Source organism: Nelumbo lutea, chromosome 4 (assembly GCF_056320005.1).
Source record: "Nelumbo lutea isolate HS-2025 chromosome 4, American lotus-T2T, whole genome shotgun sequence".
In the NCBI taxonomy this organism is placed as follows: domain Eukaryota; kingdom Viridiplantae; phylum Streptophyta; class Magnoliopsida; order Proteales; family Nelumbonaceae; genus Nelumbo; species Nelumbo lutea.
The window spans coordinates 9,526,806-9,545,681 of record NC_142687.1 but is presented as its reverse complement, the minus strand read 5'-3'; the positions used below and the strand labels follow the sequence as shown (position 1 = coordinate 9,545,681).

The 18,876-nt window shown below is 37.5% G+C and overlaps 1 protein-coding gene and 1 non-coding gene across 6 annotated transcripts; both read right to left on the bottom strand.

Moving 5' to 3' along the window:
• Positions 1 to 805: 805 nt before the first annotated feature.
• TRNAV-UAC (transfer RNA valine (anticodon UAC)) lies at positions 806 to 878 on the bottom strand. The gene has a single exon. It is a non-coding gene; the product is annotated as a tRNA-Val (tRNA).
• An 864-nt stretch (positions 879 to 1,742) lies between these two features.
• On the bottom strand, positions 1,743 to 9,215 carry LOC148853804 (tryptophan aminotransferase-related protein 2-like). Of its 5 annotated transcripts, none has more exons than XM_088982813.1 (6): positions 8,413 to 9,215; positions 8,139 to 8,302; positions 4,666 to 4,969; positions 2,734 to 3,014; positions 2,231 to 2,535; positions 1,743 to 2,127 (listed from the first exon to the last, which is right to left on the bottom strand). In XM_088982813.1, the coding sequence occupies exons 2-6, from the start codon at positions 8,282 to 8,284 to the stop codon at positions 1,943 to 1,945; spliced, it is 1,221 nt and encodes a 406-aa protein (XP_088838939.1). In that variant the 5' UTR covers positions 8,285 to 8,302; positions 8,413 to 9,215; the 3' UTR covers positions 1,743 to 1,942. The 5 variants fall into 5 exon arrangements, with proteins under 5 accessions (XP_088838939.1, XP_088838941.1, XP_088838942.1 ...); XM_088982815.1 differs by having other exon boundaries at positions 9,033 to 9,204; XM_088982816.1 differs by having other exon boundaries at positions 8,156 to 8,302; positions 8,413 to 9,170.
• Positions 9,216 to 18,876: the final 9,661 nt, after the last annotated feature.

The window sequence follows — 18,876 nt, the reverse complement described above, 5'->3', positions numbered from 1 at the left end:
CTTAGAAAACATTGAATTTGGCGTTGCTTTATACCACATTTTCCTGATTTCCAAGGCATGGTCTGAAAAAACGTACCAAACAAAAGGGTGTTGTTTAAAGCACCACTTTCTCTGATTTGGCACTTACATGACATCATTTTCTCAAATAACGACATTGATGCCAAACACACACTATGTGAGAAAGAGTTGTTATAGTCGGATATTTGATAGCCTCTCTATAAAGATGTTAAATGTCTCCTCTTGATCCAACATGCTAACTCTAACATAAAAGAATACATAAAATTTTGGTATCTATATATTGAGTTATTATAGCATATATCTATATAAAATGTATTATCTAAATATTATATATAATATTTACCATATATGTATATAACTTCCAAGTCAAACTTAAGGTTTCTTATCAGCCCACATTATGTGTGTGGGATTGGTGCGAATCTGAATTGGGCCTAATCTAGAAGAAAATGGTTGATTGATCCTAAGGAGCCTTATAACATTTCCAATTGAACTATTCTGATTTTTATTAATTTTTATTATTTTATATGGAATGTTAATTATTTTTATTACTTTTAATAAATTTTTACTTTTTATTATCAATTTTATTTTTTCTATTAATACTAGCTATTTCTAAATATAATTTAAATTGAAGGCAAAAAATGCTATATAATAGGAATTAACGAATATCTCATTATTAAACAATAATACATGTGCAAATTATGACAATTAACCAATTAATTGCATATTGTCATAATGGGATGGGAGGAGGAGGGGGCACCGGCCTTAAACCAAAATAAAAGGAGAAGATTGATACTGCCCAGGATTGAACTGGGGACCTTTAGTGTGTAAGACTAACGTGATAACCACTACACCACAGCATCAGACACTATCACCCTTTGGAGTGTAATACCTTGTGATGTTAGTTTTATGACGATCAACTAATTAATTTTAATTCAAGATCACCAAAACGCTATATAAGGAGAATTAACAGATATGTGCGTTAAGGGTTGTATGATGTGCTTTAGTTGAAACTAAAAACATTAGAGTATCAGTGCACTCAATACTAAACTTGGCAGTATCGGTGAGACGATCCCAATGTGCAGCTGAAATGGGTATTGGGACCGTATGTTGGACCAGATCTGGACTCAGTCTCAGCACCTCAAGCAGAACGATTAGGTTCGCTTTCTACATCATAACCTTGGCTCATCCGGCTGACCCAGGTGTACGCCTGTCTTAAAAACTTAAAAGTAAAGCAAAGAAAATCTTAATCTACAAGGCTACAAACTTAGAAGCTATGACACAAGATGCCCTATTGTACGTAGGGGTGTCAATATATCAGTTTTGGGTTATCAAAATCTATTTGGATGGATTGAACGGACCAACAAGACATTAAATTTGGATCGACTGAATGGACCAATATGACATATTGCATTGGATCTGGTCTGTTCATAATAAATTTATATTGGGTTGAGCCAATATCTGGTCCATTGATAAAAGTTAAAAACGTAAGTATCAATGGACCAAGTTTGAGTTGAAACCAGTCTAAATTAACAGGAATTTGAACAGATTGGACAGTCTCTGGACAGGTCCAAAATATTCATTGGACTGGATTGGACTAGGTCCATTTGTAATGGACTCACATTGGACTGGATCCAGTCCAGTCCAATTGACACCCCTACTTGGAGGGGAGCACTGTGCCTAAGTCCTAATCACAATGGTACAAATATCCACATGCAACCAAAGAGTGGAAAATTAACCAGGAGGATAGAATTTAGACCTGATAATAAAATTGAAATGCTGATAAACAAAGTAACTAAGAAAAACAAAGGAAGTTCTCTAGCCGAGACCACAAAACAAACCACCATCACACAGACACATGTATGAATTGATTTTCCTTCTACATGAACATAGACAGAACGCCTCACCATTTGAACAAGGGCTGCTGTTATAACCGGATATTTGATAGCCTCTCTATAAACATGTCAAACGTCTCCTCTCGATCCAACATGCTAACTCTAACATAATTTCCTTGAGCACCAAAATGCTTCCCAGTTCTTGTTAAGATATTATAGCCCCTTAGAAAGTTCTCACAATCTTCTATGCCCCCCTCGTATTTCAGCCAAGCAAAAGCTGCATTGAAAAAGTAAATGCCATTATTAACATATATTGATCCTTAATTAAATTTATTGATAATCCAATCCTGTCAGTAGTTTTAAGTGTTGTTACCACTTACCAGGATGCCGTGTAGTCATCTCGCCAGCGTAATTGCAAAGCTCTGGCATGAACTCAGGCAGACTGAAGAGCCCACTTTGGCTGACTGCATCTCTCAACCGGTCCCATCTATCAGCCATGAGACGGCTAGCATACTTGAAAAAGCTCTCTGAGTCTTCAGGGTAGCCCAACTGCTCACAACTATCCGATACCACTTGCAGGATTTTTGCTGCTCGGAGCTGCGAATCCTTTGATACACCTATGGTATTCAGCTCTATGAATTTAGTCATCTTTCTTGCCACCTCCTTATCCTTAACAAGAGCCCATCTGCAACATTAATATGTTATCAGTCTTTCCCTTGAACAAAGTTGGGTTCATAATGGCAACTTCCAATGCTGGTTATAGTCCAAGTGTTTCAATGACTAAAGAACAAGAAGAGAATCAATGCTGAAGCCAAGTAAAATATCGAGACATGTAGGCATATAATTTTGAGAGGCTCAGAGGACAATGATACGAGTAGCTTACCCAATTCGTATCCCTGCATGGCCGGTGCATTTGGAGATAGTGAAAAGCATGAGACCATGATCTGCAAGACATGTAATTGGAGTATATTGTGGCCAATAGTAAGCAAGGTCATGAATCACTGTCCCTCCATCGCGATTAACCACAGCTTGCCTGATAGAGCCATCAGGATTGTTTGGGGAAGTAACAAGCTCTATGTAAGGCTCATCTCCTTTCAAAGTATAAGCATCACCAGCCCATTTATAAAGCCCTGATTTCAAGTAGTCTGTAATTGAAGGGTACGACTGTAGGCATGACAAGTTGATGTAAATGATTTCTTATCAGTACTGAAGGAAAAGGGAATTTGTGGAGAAAGAGTAAAACCTCATTTCAAGCCTGTAACAAACACCGGTGAGCCCATAAACCAGGAAATAATGATATGTGTACTATCACATTCCAAGCAAGAATATTAAGAGACTTAGTGCTTTGGAGATAAAATAGACACAGTCTTGACCATTTAACCAACTCTTACAAACCACCACCATTTTGCTTTCCATTCTATTGTATATATAAGACTTTCTGCTTAAAGGCAAACCACATCAGGTAAAACATGAAGGACGGGAGTTTGGATATCACAAACCTGTTGAGAAGTATCAAAAGAATGCATGCATAGACATCTGTGCACTACCAAAGACTAGGGCATCCCCTGCCCTCAAGTCAAAGAAGGTCATTCTCAAGACGGATCCAATCCCAGGATGGACTGGGCTGGACAGATGGGTAAAGAAATATGTCATGATGGAAAATTTTTTGTGAGATATATATCTCTGTATAAACGTGAATTCTCATATGAAATATGACACAACACTCTGTAAATGAACAAGCAAGTCCTCAATAGATTTTACAGAGTTGTTTTGCCTTGCACTTCTAAAACTGAAGTTAAAACGCAAGCTTCATTTCAGCAATCATCATGAAGAACAAATATTTTGATAAGATCTGTGATCAAACCCAGCCACCGCAGTGGCCTCGCCAGGAATTTTTTCTAGTGGGGTCATACAATAACTTAGAAAATGATACTACTTGGAGAGGGTAAACACAATTTGAGGTTTTTCTCTTTTTCTTTGTCTTCTTTTATTTTCAACATGATGACCAAAATACCCTTTGCCCCTTTCATTTCTTTGGCATTTCAAAAGGTTGAAAAGATTTATTTATTTATTATATATATATATATATATATTTTACATTTTCAACTGCCCAAATCATAACTCAATTAGCTTAAAAAGTCCAAATTGACTCCACTCTCTTGTATTTTCTTTTAACCTTAACAGGATGAGTATGGAAAATGGGCTGAAATAATACATATAGTTACATGTAGCTCCACGTGCCCATGCATGCAACTAACAGTGTTATTTAAACCAAGTTCTAACCATACTCCAAGGAGAGAAGAGAGGAGGGGATCAGAAGCCATTTTTCTTTACCTGTGATAAGCAAATGAGTAGCACGTAAGAGGTTGCAAAAGACCAAAGATGATTGGGCAAAATGTAATTACACACTATATAGTTTTTTGTTGTAGCCTGTAGGCCATGACAAAAATAAAAAATGTCCAACTCTAGCATGGTTAGATTCTTCAATTATACAATGAAGTTCTCGATATGGAAACAAAGGAAGTTTAAGCTTTTTCCACTAATTTAAATCAAATACAAAAGCAAGGAATTAAGTTGATAATACAGACCATCTATACTAGAGATTCCATGGCATATATTTCATTCTGCCATACATAACAATCTCAGATCACACATTACACCATCAACAAATGATAACGCATAATTAATCGTCTGAATAAATGGTCGTGCTTTTTTTTTGTGGTTAGATTGAGATCAATCAACAACTTAACAACATGGCTGAACATTTTTATGCCTTAAGAGGTATAGTAGAGTAGTTCACAAAAATTGAACTCACCGAGTAGTAAGGAATAGCGGACACAACGCTGATGGGTTCAAATGCATCTGGTGGAGAAAGAGCATAAAGTGCCGCCTGAAAGAGCTGTGTGGAACCTGTCCCCACCACAATATGACGATCTTCTGTTACAGCATTTCCCACTGACTGGTGTAATCGTCTAACCTGTTTGGTAAACTCAGGCTCTAGGAACCAACAAATATTTCCAACATCGGAAAAATAGCTCATTGATTGCCACCCAGAAATAACAATTGTACTTCTATCTCCCATCTTTTGCCAAAATTGTTCATAAACAGTTGGGTCGCCACTGTGTATAAAACTGTTTGTTAGAACAACGCTGTTTATAGTATTAATTCGGTTGGAATTAGCCCAATATTACCAAAATTTTGAACCATATATGGATTTTTAAAAATCAAGTTAAACATTTTGGTCAATGCATAACAGTCAAAAACTGATGTATCCACCGGTCGAGGATATAGGTCTCCGGAACTGAGGTGGATCATCTAATCCATGCACTTTTGGCATAGGGGGAATGGCCCCATCTAAGGCTATGGACATGGCCCACTTATATATATTAATTCTTGATTCCTGATTCAGACATCAGAAAGCCTATAAAACAAGATTCCAGATTTTCTGTTAACAATGCCGCATCACCAATTAGTGCATGACAATTGCCAAAACTAAAATATTTGTCACCAACCTCACAAGTGATATGAATCTGGAGAGCTGACACTTCTGATTGGAAACAAAAGCAACATTAGGAGGGAATAAATGATGGAGGGAGTTGGTACAAATTTTGTAACCAAATGAAAATTTTTATCTGGTTCAGAGTTACACAGCAAACGATTACAGAGTAAGTAAAATTTGATGGAAAAAATGTAAGGCCGTAAAGTGGGTTCCGCTCCTGACATGGCCCACATATATGTTTAATAATATTTATATATACATATATAATAATATATTAATATATGTGTATATAAATTTTATTTTTCAATTATATAATACTATTTTATTTTAATTTGATTATATTTTCTTCAATTCCGTTTTATTATTTTATATATAAATAATTGTATACATCAAACTTGATATAGAATAAAATTTTAAGATTTTTTCAAATTTTTGTCTATCTTGTTAATTTATCTTAACCTTATTATTATTTTTTTAATTATTCTAAAAAAAGGTACCCCCACGGCCTAAACAAATACCATCCATCGCATATGTATTAATCCATGCAACAAACACCTTAGGCGATTATACCAATTTGGGGCAGGGCACCCCCACCCAGTCCCTGCCCCCTAGTCAAGATGTTCAACCCCGTCTCCGGTGGTGGGGCATTCACTCCCCGTTAAGGATGGAGAATCTCCAAATTTTCCCCACTTCAAGACAATCACCTAAATATTATCTATTTTGTGAAAAATTTATAAATAGGATTATATAAATTTGATAGTATTTTAGGAATTAAATAATGATACTTTGAATTATGGGATTCTAGGATTTTAAGAATTTAGGAAAAATTTAGAGATATTTTAAAAATCAATGTTAAACCTAAGGATATTTTACTAATTTACCTTGGGGTTCGGGGAATTATATATAAAACCCGTTCCCGTCCCATCCCTAGTTCAGAGAAAAAAATATATATATTTCCTCCGTCACCATTTACAGTCGGGGGAGCAATTTTATGGAAAAATTACCATCCCTAAGCCTAAGTAACATTTGTTGGGAAAAATGGCATTCATCGTATACGTACTAATTCATGCAACAAACACAGCCTATGTGCCATCAAGAATCTGTAGTGTCGGACCATGCATGTCCATGTACAAATCCATGCAACATTGCAAATAAGATCCCTTGCTCTATGTTTTTTCTAGTTCTTTTCCCTCTATCATTAAGTAGAAGAGAGCTTAAATCTTTTATCAGTAAAATCATAGTATTTTTTACTTGCTAATAGTTTTTTCAACATGAAATTGCTGTATGTTACTTTTTATAATGTAATAGTGTCTAAAATATTGATAAAAATTGATATATTTAAAATATTATTAGCGAGTAACTCTGCTATTTGTCAATTTGTATATATATGCTAGCTAGTTGATATATGAATGAAACTAGAAAGTTAGCCTAAATTTAGTTTTCTTTATCAAAGACTATCATCAAGGCAGAGAATTTAGAAAAAGAATTACATCTACCTAAGAACTGATCATAGCACTTGCAAGTAGAAAAATCCAATTGAGATGAGAGTAATGTACAGTAACTCGCCCCTAGGGCGGTGTCGTGCATGGGATAATAAGGGAATAAGGCTAAGCTTTAAGCTGTATGGAAATTAAATCAAATAATGTGAACTTGATTCCTGACTCCCTACAAACGCTGAAACAAGCATCAAAGCCATACACCTTTGATGTAAGGGTATTAATGGACTGGTTTTGGATTGGACCCCATCCAATCCAAAATCAATTTGAACAGATTGGATGGACTAACAAGATATATTGGATTGGATCAATACAGTCCAAAATATTTATTAGATTGAATTGGACCTGATCCATTCCTAATAAATTTATATTGGATTGGGTTGGATTAAGCCAATATTTAATTCATTGATATAAGATAAGAATATCAGGTTTGAGTTAAAACCAATCTAAATCAAAATAAATTTGAAGAGATTGGACTGTCCATACATTGAATTGGACCGTTCCAAATTGGTCTAAAAATATTCATTCGACTGGATTGGACCTTATCAATTTAAAATGGACTCAATTGGACTGAATCGGATTGGACCAAATCCAGTCCAATTGACACCCCTACTACTTTTGATGTACAAAGGGAAAACGATTTTGATCATGATATTTATTGTCCATCGTTTCTAGCACCGGCCGGGAAAAAATGCAATCCCCCGTTTCAACTTTCAAGTACGAATCTATTGGTAGCTTGCAATAGAACCATATATAGAAAGATCATCTTCATCTGATCATCTCTAAGCCAAACTATCACCAACCATCATCCCCTCATCATGGATGTCTTGAAGTGGATTCTAAAAGCTTGACTGATGCTTTTGCTTTTAGCTGCAGATTCTCAAAGAGTTGGCTTAGAGACATGCATAGTTCTCCAGACCAAATTAAACCCTTCACCACATGGATGATGGATCCAACTTCGTACAACATGATATTCGGAGATTTAATCATGATTCCGTGCTGCACCCAGAGCAAAGATTCACATCTCTCTGTGTTCTATTATTGCTAAACCTAATTTGTTTCTGTTTTTTACCTTCTTTTCCTGGGGCTACGAGCCTACGAGACTCTTGCGATTATGTGGTTAAGGACCTTAAGGTAAGTCCATAACAGTCCACGAGACCACGACGATGGAACGATCAAACTATACGTACCCGTCAATTACCAGTCTCCGGATCCCAAAATCCCGGCACACGTTCGTTGGGCACAACAAAGCAGAAAGTAAAGAAAAAAAAGGAAGAAAAAGACTTCACTTACTGATCGAGATCTACAACCTGCTCCTTGCCCTTTCCCTCTTCTATTTCCTCCTCCTGATCTGAAGCAGCAACAGACATCATCCTCGTTCTTCTTCTGTCCGTCTTTTCTCCGAAACGGAACTCTTGAATTTGCTGTTTCTCTTCCATAGCAGCATGAAGACTATTCTGTCTCATTGTCATACAGTAACCTAGTTAATAACCAGACCGACATTCAATGAAATCGCGCGATATATAAAAGAACAACAAACGTGCAGAAGATCTGATTTTACACTGACCTCACCTAACACCTTAAAAAGCTGCTGGAATCACCTAACCTGTTAGAATTGCAATCAGTTGTTGTTTTCTTCTTTTTCTTTGATCTTTATTAAACGTTTAGGATTTTTAGGCAAACACAGTTGTTGAGATTTTCTCGGACTTCCGAGTAGATTTTCAAGAGAAAAGACAAGTGAAGTGGATCAGGCTTCATAAATGGAGAACGAAACAAAAGAGAGATCAAAGTTGACGCAAACTCTAAATTGAAGTGTTATCGTATTATTTATCTGTTTTTTAATATGGAAAGGGAAATTATTTGTGATGTAATCTACTTGTCTGTCAAGTTTGAAGATAAGAAAATTTGGAAATTTTTAATCTTTTACAAAATAGAAATAAACAGTTGGTTTCAACTGATCAACTGAACGAAATGGAACTAGTAATTCAACGATTTCTTCATCCAAAGAATTCAGCTAAAGAAAGAAACAGAATTTGATGAAGAGATTCAAATAAGTTCTGCGACAGTGGAGTCAAGACTTACAAGCTCTCTCGAACCTAAGCTAGCTAATGTTTAGAAGAAAAAAAAAAAGAATAAGAAGCCAACCAAAAAAAACTTCAGTTCGAGTTAGTTTAACAAAACGAAAACCTCGAAGCGACACTGAATTCGATCTCTGCAGCAAAACCTCAGTTTGAAGCAGAAAATATGTTGGAAGCTTTCGCCTTTTCATGCAGAATTGCAGGTTTCCAATAATGAAAGACCTTAAAACAAGAACGCATCAAAGACAAAAAAAAAATTGGAGGAAACGGAGATTTTAGCTTGACAGAACGATGAATGACTTTTGAGGACGAATAAAGTAGCTGCTGCAACAGTGATTTCTCGCACCGAAAGTACAAAAGCACCCCCCATCGTTTCATCGGTTTACCCCAAATGAAAAAGGAATAAATGGCAAACAAAAGGTCTAATGCGTATTTTCCGAAGGTCACGAGGGAGCACCGAGCACTACTAGGGATTTGGTAAGCCGTAAGCCTAGTACGTTTGTCTCGTCGACTTTAGGGAGTTATTCGCGGGAAATAAAAGACGTGAAAATTGCATTAATTTCAGGGAAAATTTCCTGTAAATTGGGTCTATTGCCACTTTCGTCTCCCAACTTTAAAATGCGACATTTGAGTAGTCAAAATTTTAACCAGTCTTTAAGCAACATTTGAAAAATATACAAATATCCTTCATGTATTATTTAATTTTTTTATCAACTATTTAAACATTAACAAAATATCAACAGTCCTAAATTTGTATCTTTTCCATTCAAGAAGATTGGAGCCACATTTGAATGGGTATCCTGGTGACTTCAACTTTATTGAATAGAAGAGTCAAAGATTTAAAGCTGCAATATTTGGATATATGATTGATAAAGAAAATTAGATGACACTCAAATACCACTTAATAGTTAGTTAACAATAGTAATGAATTGTCATGTGTTTGAAAGTTTGGATACTGAACAAGTATATGATACTAATCAGAAAATTTCCCTTACTTTTATTAATTTTTATTTTAATGCCATTTTCTTCGACAAACCTGTAATTTTATACTTACTAATTAAAACGTACTCTCCGGTTAGTGTGTTACTAAAACACTCCTACAATTTGCGGCCACCTTAACTAATTGGCCTTCCGTAACAACGTTTGTATTGTATTTTCATCTATGATATTTTTGAAAATAAGAAACCCTACATCTATGCCTGTTCACACATTTTCTCACCTGAAATCATTTGACCATTCTCAAAAGGATATACAAATACCAATGTTGGTGGCTCAATTGGTAGAGATGTAGGATCAAATCAATCTCACTACCGCTAGAGTTAAGGGGACCCAATGGTTTCATATATATACACGATCCTAATGAAATGTCTAAGTAAAGCTGTTATTAATTATATATCATTTAATGTGCAAATTGAAGTGGCCTTTTCGTTCTGCGGTCTGAACCGTATAATGAAGATACTTAATTCTTAACATGTGATTTTAGTATCTTGTAAGTAGGGTGTTGGAAGAAGATTTTAGGGTCCATTTGGCATGCAGTTGGAATTGAAATGCTCTATTCCAACAGTCTGTTTGATTCAGATAGGAATAGGAATGGGCATTGTAACCAGTAAAAATGGGATTTCATTTCCAAGAAAAAGACAGGAAACAATCGTTCCCTAAATAGAAGAATGCTATTTCAATAGAAATAGGAATGAGATTCTGATTCCGTTCAATCAAACAATTGGAATCAGAATAACTCATTATGATTCCGATTCCATACACCTCTTCCTACAATCCAAACGGGGCCTTAACTCCATTTAGGTTATGTTGGGTTTTGGCCCTTTGGGTGACAATTTTTTTACCTGTTTTGTTAAATCATTTTTTAGTTCTCAAGCTTAAAGAGTAGTAAATTAAGATTAAATAACTTTAATATTTTTCATTTTTGTTTGTAGTACATATTGAATATACTGGGAAATAAAGAGGTTATGATACAATAGGTGCACATAATGTCAATTTATCTTACCATTGGGTTTGATTCAGCACCTCCATACTTGAGGGGACAATATGATGAACATCTTATCTGGTGCCCGTTGCATTATCACCAATATTATCATATATCACAAGGATGAAGTAATAGTTCTTTTAGCAATATCATACTAGTGTTACATTTGAAAATGTTCACTATGCTAATATATACAATTCATATAATATTTTATATACAAATAGGCAAAAAAAATGTGCTATTCAACGGCGTGGATCACAAAATCAAGTACAAACTCAGAGTTGAGCCAAAGCCATGAGTTCTCGAGTTGAGACTTTAATGAACAGTGCCAAATAATCGACACAAAAGCACACTTCCTTTCCTGCCTAAAATGAACCCACCACTTGAGAAAAACGGGATCACTTATCACTTAATTTGAACCCATTTCATGTGTACTGTCTCAAAATAATAATAATAATAATAATAATAATGAAAAATTCATGATTAGTATCTTGTATTTTGATTTGAGTGATAATTTTGTTTTCAAACTTTAAAATGTGATAATCTAGTATGAATCAGTGTTAAGTGACATTTGAAAAGTCAAAATGTCCTAAGAATGTCATCTAATTCTTTATCAACCATCCAAACATTGACAATAAAATAAATAGTCTCAAATTTTAGATTCTCCTAAACAGTCATCAACTTTTTTGAATAGAAGAAGTTAGAATTTGGAAATGTTAAGTTTTTTGTCAACGTTTAGATGGTTGATAGAGAGAATTAGATGGCATTTGAAGGGCATGTTTGACTTTTCAAATGACACTTAACGGCTGATTAATGGACTAGTTAACAATAAGTAATGGATTGTCACATTTTGAAACTTTGGATACTTGATTGTCACATTTTAAAAATTTGGGTACTAGATTGTTGCATTTTAAAATTCGGGGACCAAATTGTCACTCGAGCCAAAATACAGGATACCGATTGAGAATTTTTCCTAATAATAATAATAATAATTGGGGCAGGTTTTGACATCTGGACCACTTGGGATTTGATTGTCTTTTCTCTCTCATCTTCGAATTGGGGCAGGTTTGGTATATGGACCATTTTGGAAAATCTGGATCACTTTGAATTAGACTTGTTCATGGGTCGGGTCAAACTTTACTCTGTATTAACAGATTTTTCTAAGGCCTGAGCCTAAGCACAGCCTAATCATCGGGCCTACAACTTGGGCCCAAGCCCGACTCTCATAAAAAGCTCAAAGCTTGGGCCTGGGCCCGAGCCCAAGCCCGAAGTCTAGCTCATGCCGCTGCTATTGTTGAAGCTGCTGAATAGAGAGAGAAAGAGATTATAAAGAAAAAAAATAAAAAATGTATATATATATATATTAAATTATTAATATATATATATATATATTCTAATAAGTATTATATAAAATACATATTATATATTTTATAAAATATATAATGCTTAATCGGGTTAGACTTTTTTGACAAATCCTGAGCCCGGCCCGAAACACAGACGGGCTTGCTATTTTAGGCCCGAGGTCAGGCCCGTGGGCCTAATTACATGTCCAAGCCCGAGGTCAGGCCCGTAAGGCTACCCGGCCCATGAATAGGTCTACTACTTTGAACCCATTTATATGACGAGCCACAAATCTGCGTTCACTAGTGTGAGAATAAAGGCGGGATTGGAATATCATGGATTGAATTTGGATCTAGGTCTAGCCAATTTGTTTCTGATCACTCGTATTAGGTTTCCATTTCCCTTCCTTTTTCTTCAAACAAAACATAGCTTAATTGAGCAATGTGAATCAATTAATAACCATGATTATGTTTGGATAAATTTCTGCTTTTGAACTTTGAATGTGATAAATAAAATTGTGAGAGGATGTACAGTAAGTGTTTTGTTTTCTAGAACATAATTTAAAGTCAAATTACTTTGATTTGAAGTCTCAAAACACGAAGCCTAAAATTGGAGGTTTGCGCTTCCGGACTTTAAAAACACAAATTTTATCCAAAATGTAGCATACATTTGTTAAACAATAGCAAGCTTCTCCCAGTCTTCCCTGCCATGTACATGAAGTTATGAACCCTTAAACACCGCAATTGGGGAACAACCTAAATTAGTGGACTTGCAAGTTAGGAGTAGGGGTGAAGTAATATCTTAAGATAAAACTGATGAGAGCAGATTTGGCCCTCCAGTGAAATTGTGACACGTGGCACCTCGTGACAACTAGGAAAACACCCAGCCAACAAATTCACGAAGTTGGTGACCCACCCAGGCACCAGTCTGGCCAGCTTGGCGCGGCCTGACGCGCGCGTGCGCGACCTGCGTGGCGTGCGTGCGCGGCCTGCGTGAACTATGCGTGGCCTAGCGCGCGGCCTGCGCGAACTGCGCATGGCCTGCGCGACCTGGCCGACCTGGACCAGCCTAGCGCATGATCCGGCCAAGGCACCCACCGACGAACCTGGCCTAGACACTGACCCGCCGACTAACACAGGCGCCAGCTTGACGACCTGATCTAGACACTGACCCGCCGACTGACACAGGCGCCGACCTGACGACCTGGCCTAGACACTGACCCGCCGACTAACGCAGGCACCCCTCTGACAACCCGGCCCAAGCGCCGACCTGGCCGCCTGACACAAGCACCAGCCTGATGACCTCGAGGAGTTCACCACTGTACCCCGGTTCTGACAGGATGCGACGAGTCTTACCGTTTGAAGGCTTTTCACCCACCTAACCCGCGAGGACTCCGGTATATAAAGACCTCACCCCCCAAAGGGGAGGGAAAAAAAAGAAAGGGAAGTAACCCTGCTCTCTAGCTCTCTCATATTATCTTCAAAGCTCTCTACAATAAGAGTGCTAACTTAAGCATCGGAGAGCCCCCACCGGGAAAATACCCCCGGGACCTTTGATTCAGTTCTCGCAGGTCCTTCAGCTCCCGCTGCCTACGAAGAGGAGGAAAAGATGCAGTTCTCGAAAGTCCCTCAGCTCCCGCCACCTACAAGGAGGGGGAAAAGATGGAGTTCTCGGAGGTCCCTTAGCTCCCGCCACCTACAAAGAGGAGGAAAAGATGGAGTTCTTGCAGGTCTCTTAGCTCCCACCACCTACAAAGAGGAGGAAAAGATGAAGTTCTCGCAGGTCCCTCATCTCCCGCAACCTACAAAGGAAAGAAGACCACCTCATGCTGAGGGCAGTCGGATTGCGCCGCACCAGGGAGCTCCAACATTCTCTAAGGCATCGGCCGCCTATTAGGGAGTTCGCCACCAGGGAGTTCGCCACCAGGCAGTTCACCCCCAGGCAGTTCGCCACCAGGGAGCTCGCCACCAGGCAGTTCACCCCCAAGCAGTTCGCCACCAGGGAGTTCGCCACCAGGCAGTTCGCCCCCAGGCAGTTCGCCACCAGGGAGTTCGCCGCCAGGCAGTTCGCCCCCAGGCAGTTCACCCCCTGCCAGTTCGCCACCAGGGAGTTCGCCACCAGGCAGTTCGCCCCCAGGCAGTTCGCCACCAAGGCAGTTCGCCTCCAGGCAGTTCGCCACCAAGGCAGTTCGCCCCCAGGGAGTTCGCCACCAGGCAGTTCGCCACCAGGCAGTTCGCCACCAAGCAGTTCGTCACCAAGCAGTTCTCCCCCAGGTAGTTCGCCACCAAGTAGCTCGTCATTAAGGCACACCACCACCGGGTCGAATAACGAGGTACCTTGCCAAAAAATTTTACATCACAAAACATTGGTACGTGGCCGAAAACGGTTACATCAAAAACTATTTATAATTCTTGAGTAGTTTCTAAAGTGAGAGTAAAGGACATATATGTTTTCTTTATGTCTGTTGTATGCTTGGACAAGAGGGATAGAAAATGTCCAATTAAAATTCCAGAAAAAATGGGCATTTGCTCTTTTATAGATAGTATAGACAAAATATTACATATAGCATGTATTATAGGTTGCATATTGTAATATATAATATTAAATGTAACTTAAAATAATGTATAAATTATGATCATTTACTAAAATACTCCTTATAATCTGCAATCAATTTACTTAATCGATCTTCCATTAGATGACAATGGAAAATGAGACTTTTGACCTTAATCCACATGAATAGATTTAATCAAAAGAAAAATAAAATAAAAATGCCATTTTTTGCCCCTATTAAGACACTAGCAACCACTCTATTTGGTCGATTTTATACAAATAAGTGTTAATTGGTAATTTTGGAATAAACACTCATAGGCACATGCCCTTGAACATTTCTCGTTCAGTTTAGGTGATCATATTATTATTTTCAGATGGAAAAACAGATACTTCTTAATGAAAGGTTAATTAAATAAATAGATTGCAAACTATAAGGGCGTTCTAATAAACGAGCTTATAAATTGTGTATAGATAACATATATATAAATATGTGTATTATATGCCAGGTCTGAAGTATTTAGCCCAGGCCCAGTCCTAAAATTTGTAGGCCTGATGCAGGCATGGGCCTGACTTAGGCTTGAAAACAAAACTGAAATTTTGAGTCTGTGCTGAAAATGACCACCCCTAGTTGGGAGAACAACATTTGAAGCTCAGTTTATGAAAATAAAAGAGAATTAAATAGAAATAAAATTTAAAATAAACCAATGCTAACTACAACTACAACTATACTCTAATATTGCCTCTATTTTTTCCCAATCCAAGGTCCAAATAAGTGGATTTAGCAACAATGGTCGCCTGCGTCAAGTCTATGCTAGATTACATACAATAGAAATAAAGATTCTTAAATGAATAATTTTTTTTTTGGTATTCGGTGCCTTTGACCCCTTTTTTTTCCCAAAGTAGTGATTGCGGGTTTTGATTTTGCATCAATGCTGCAACAAACCAACTAACACACTAACGAGCCAATTCTCCATGGGTGATTTTTAAATGAATTGATTGCGATTATTTCTTCTGATGACCTATATTCTTATCTATGCAGTTGTAAAGGACCACGGGGTGTTCTTTACTGGTATTGGATAAGTGTGATATATTTTGGACCACTAGACATGATCATGGTCGTAGCGTGTTCGAATATTGAAATTGGGAGTTTTAAAACTCACCCTACTAATGGTGTGGTATTCTGTTATGCGGTATGGTGTGCTTTTTTGGATTTTGAGAGGGGGGAGTCTAACCCAGGTGCAGATGGAATTCAATCCTAAGTCAAATTAGACCAATAACAAGTCTTACCAATCAGCTGCTGGTTGGCACATTTGACTAAAAATGGTCATTAACTTATTTACCTGAGAATATGGGTAAATATAATATTTGTTATATTATTTAAAGGTGGAATGAGGGCTCTTTCTTTGATTGAAATGCTTTTTCTGAACCACTTTGAAGAAGCTTATATTGGAATCTTCTATACAGTGTTTCTAAACTTTGTATCTGTGCTGTACATGGATATCACAGTTACAAACAAATAGATGAAAAACTTAACCAAGTAAAAAGTGTGTACTTGATTCAAATTTGCACGGAAACCAAGTATAACCTAATTCTTATACTTGACATTAATGGATTAGGTAGACTTTAGCATTATTATATGTAAAGAGAGTCAAGGACAAAATAACATGGTTTAGGTTGTTCAAATGTTTGACTTGGTTGATTTTAGCATTATTTATTTATATTAGGTTGCACCCAAAGTTAGATTACACCCAAGGCCTCAATCCTAACCCTGCCCAAAATTAAGTGGATTCATATTTTTCAACCCTAATTAATCATGAACAGACCCGACCCAAACCTTTTTTTTTGGGGGTTGAATTAGATTAATCAGGTCCAAGGTGCACAATTGCAAAAGACGGAACTCGGAAGGGAAAGAGTGGCATTTCCATTTTAGTTGCTAATGATATTTACGTGGAGATTACAGAAATCCGAATGGTTTTAGAGAGGCCCATGGGTATGTTTCGTGATTACCATCCAAGTTAGAGACACATTTTCTGAAGTTGATATAATATTGAAATATGGCAACATATGTCAAGCAAAGAACGATAAATAGTCAAATACCAGTATTTGTTAATAGTCCACCCAAGAAGGCCCATGACAAGGCTTCTGAATTCTGATCTACTCCCTGCTCCTGGCCCTTATATAAGTTTTATTATCGAAGTAGAAACCACAACCAGCAGTAGCAGCCAGGAACCTATCACGATGATGAGCAGTTTTCCGGCAAAAATTTCAAACGCCTCATTACTGGCAGTTTTCATTCTTCTAATAAGCGTTTGTTTAGGGAGCTCGGCTTCCTCGTCTTCGCCTGGTAGTCCTCTTTTAGCAAAATTAATTTCCTTGGTTGATTGAATTACATCTACCCATGAATGCCTATATTAGTCGTTATATTTATAGATATTAGATTTTAAGTTTTATATAGTCAATGTTTTCGTTTTATCGCCTGAGACTGAGAAACATATATTAATATGTTCATGTGTTAGCTTTCTTATTTCTCCCCCTCCTCCTCCAAAGGTGGCGATAATGGGTTGCAGCAGTGGTTGTCCGGCTGTCAAGGTGACCCAAGAAAGTTGGTTCCGGGAAACATATACGGAGCGGGATGTGAAAGAAATGAGGATATTTTGGGGAAGAATGAAGGCAGCTGGCATCGGAGCTTAAGAGGAACCTTGGTCCGGCCCCCAACGCCCATAAAGAACCCGAGTAGATCTCAATTTTATTATTCCCCTCCGCCTCTCTTCTGAGCTCTGATTCCCCTTGCACCTGACCGGGGTTACTGCCTTGCCTGCCTTGAAAATTGAGATGTCTTCATATTTCTTTTGAAGCTAAATATAGTAAAATAATTCAGCACTCCATTGTGAATCATACGACTCATCAGAATATGAATATGAAATTAGGTGAACCAATACATGGGATTGGGACCCTTCTAACATGAATGTGAATCATACGACCACTCACCAAATGGTTGAAATTGTATGCTACATTCAACTGTGGTCCTTTCTTTTCTCATACTTTATTGAAACAAAGTCAAGTCATACATAAATTTCTTAAACTATTCTTATGCTTTAGCTATAATTGACTTAGCTCTACCTTTACTGTTTATAATCGACTTAGCTCTACCACCTTTACTGTTTTTAAGTATCTTTGTCTTCTAAACCTCTCATTCTTCTTCTATCTCTCATATCTCTCCTTTCCATCTATTCATTTCCGATTCTAAGCCACTCTTCTCATGTCCCACCAACATCAACAAATAGAACATTTTCCGGTGGTTTCATTGCTGAGCATCTGATGCGCGGCTGTCAGAAATAGAAACAGCTACAAAGAAAGAAGAAAAGTGAGCAAGGTGCTCAAGAGAGAAGTGATTGATCGATTTTCAGAAGGAGAAAAGAAAACAAAGCCAGAAGCATCATGTCTCCTTCGTTATCCATGTATACAACTTCCCATTTATTCCGTGGATGGAGCTCTTAATCTCTAACATCTTCTCCAATTCATTTATAAGTTGGTCATACTTTTCCAACACAGACAAGTCTACAGCCCGACCAACTGCATATCCTCGCACATGAATCTTTATGCAGTTTCTGGCAGAAGTACCTCAAATCTGCTTGCTCTGAATCGCCTTCAAATAGAAAGAAAGAACATCATATCAAATGCTCATGTGGGTTTTCCTTCGGACCAAAATTGTTAGTAGGTGAATCAGAATGTGAGCTTTTCGATGATGTGTCGGCACTCGATCGACAATCTATACGTTCACAGTAGTTAAGAAAATCCATTTTAAGTTTGCTTGTGAATTTTAATGGCACCGTATCTGATACATGTTCTCCAATGACTATTACTTGCTTCTGGCGGATTAAAATATCTCGCCTTGGAGTTGAGCGCTAAAGTGATGGACTGGAGTCCATTTTAATTTAGATTGTGATTTTTAATAGCACCGCATCTGATATGCGTTCTCCAACGACTGTTAGTTGTTTCCGACGGATGGCAACGAAAAACATCATGGAGCGATGGATGAGAATCCAAGGGATGTTCAAGATTAAAGGAAAGCTCTGTCCAT

Excerpts from the sequence above, each read along its gene's own strand:
- LOC148853804 (XM_088982812.1), bottom strand. The coding sequence starts at position 8,317 with ATGACAATGAGACAGAATAGTCTTCATGCTGCTATGGAAGAGAAACAG. Across the intron at positions 2,536-2,733 it reads CATGCAGGGATACGAATTGG|ATGGGCTCTTGTTAAGGATA; the intron begins GTAAGCTACTCG and ends TTAATGTTGCAG. Across the intron at positions 2,128-2,230 it reads GATGACTACACGGCATCCTG|CTTTTGCTTGGCTGAAATAC; the intron begins GTAAGTGGTAAC and ends TTTTCAATGCAG.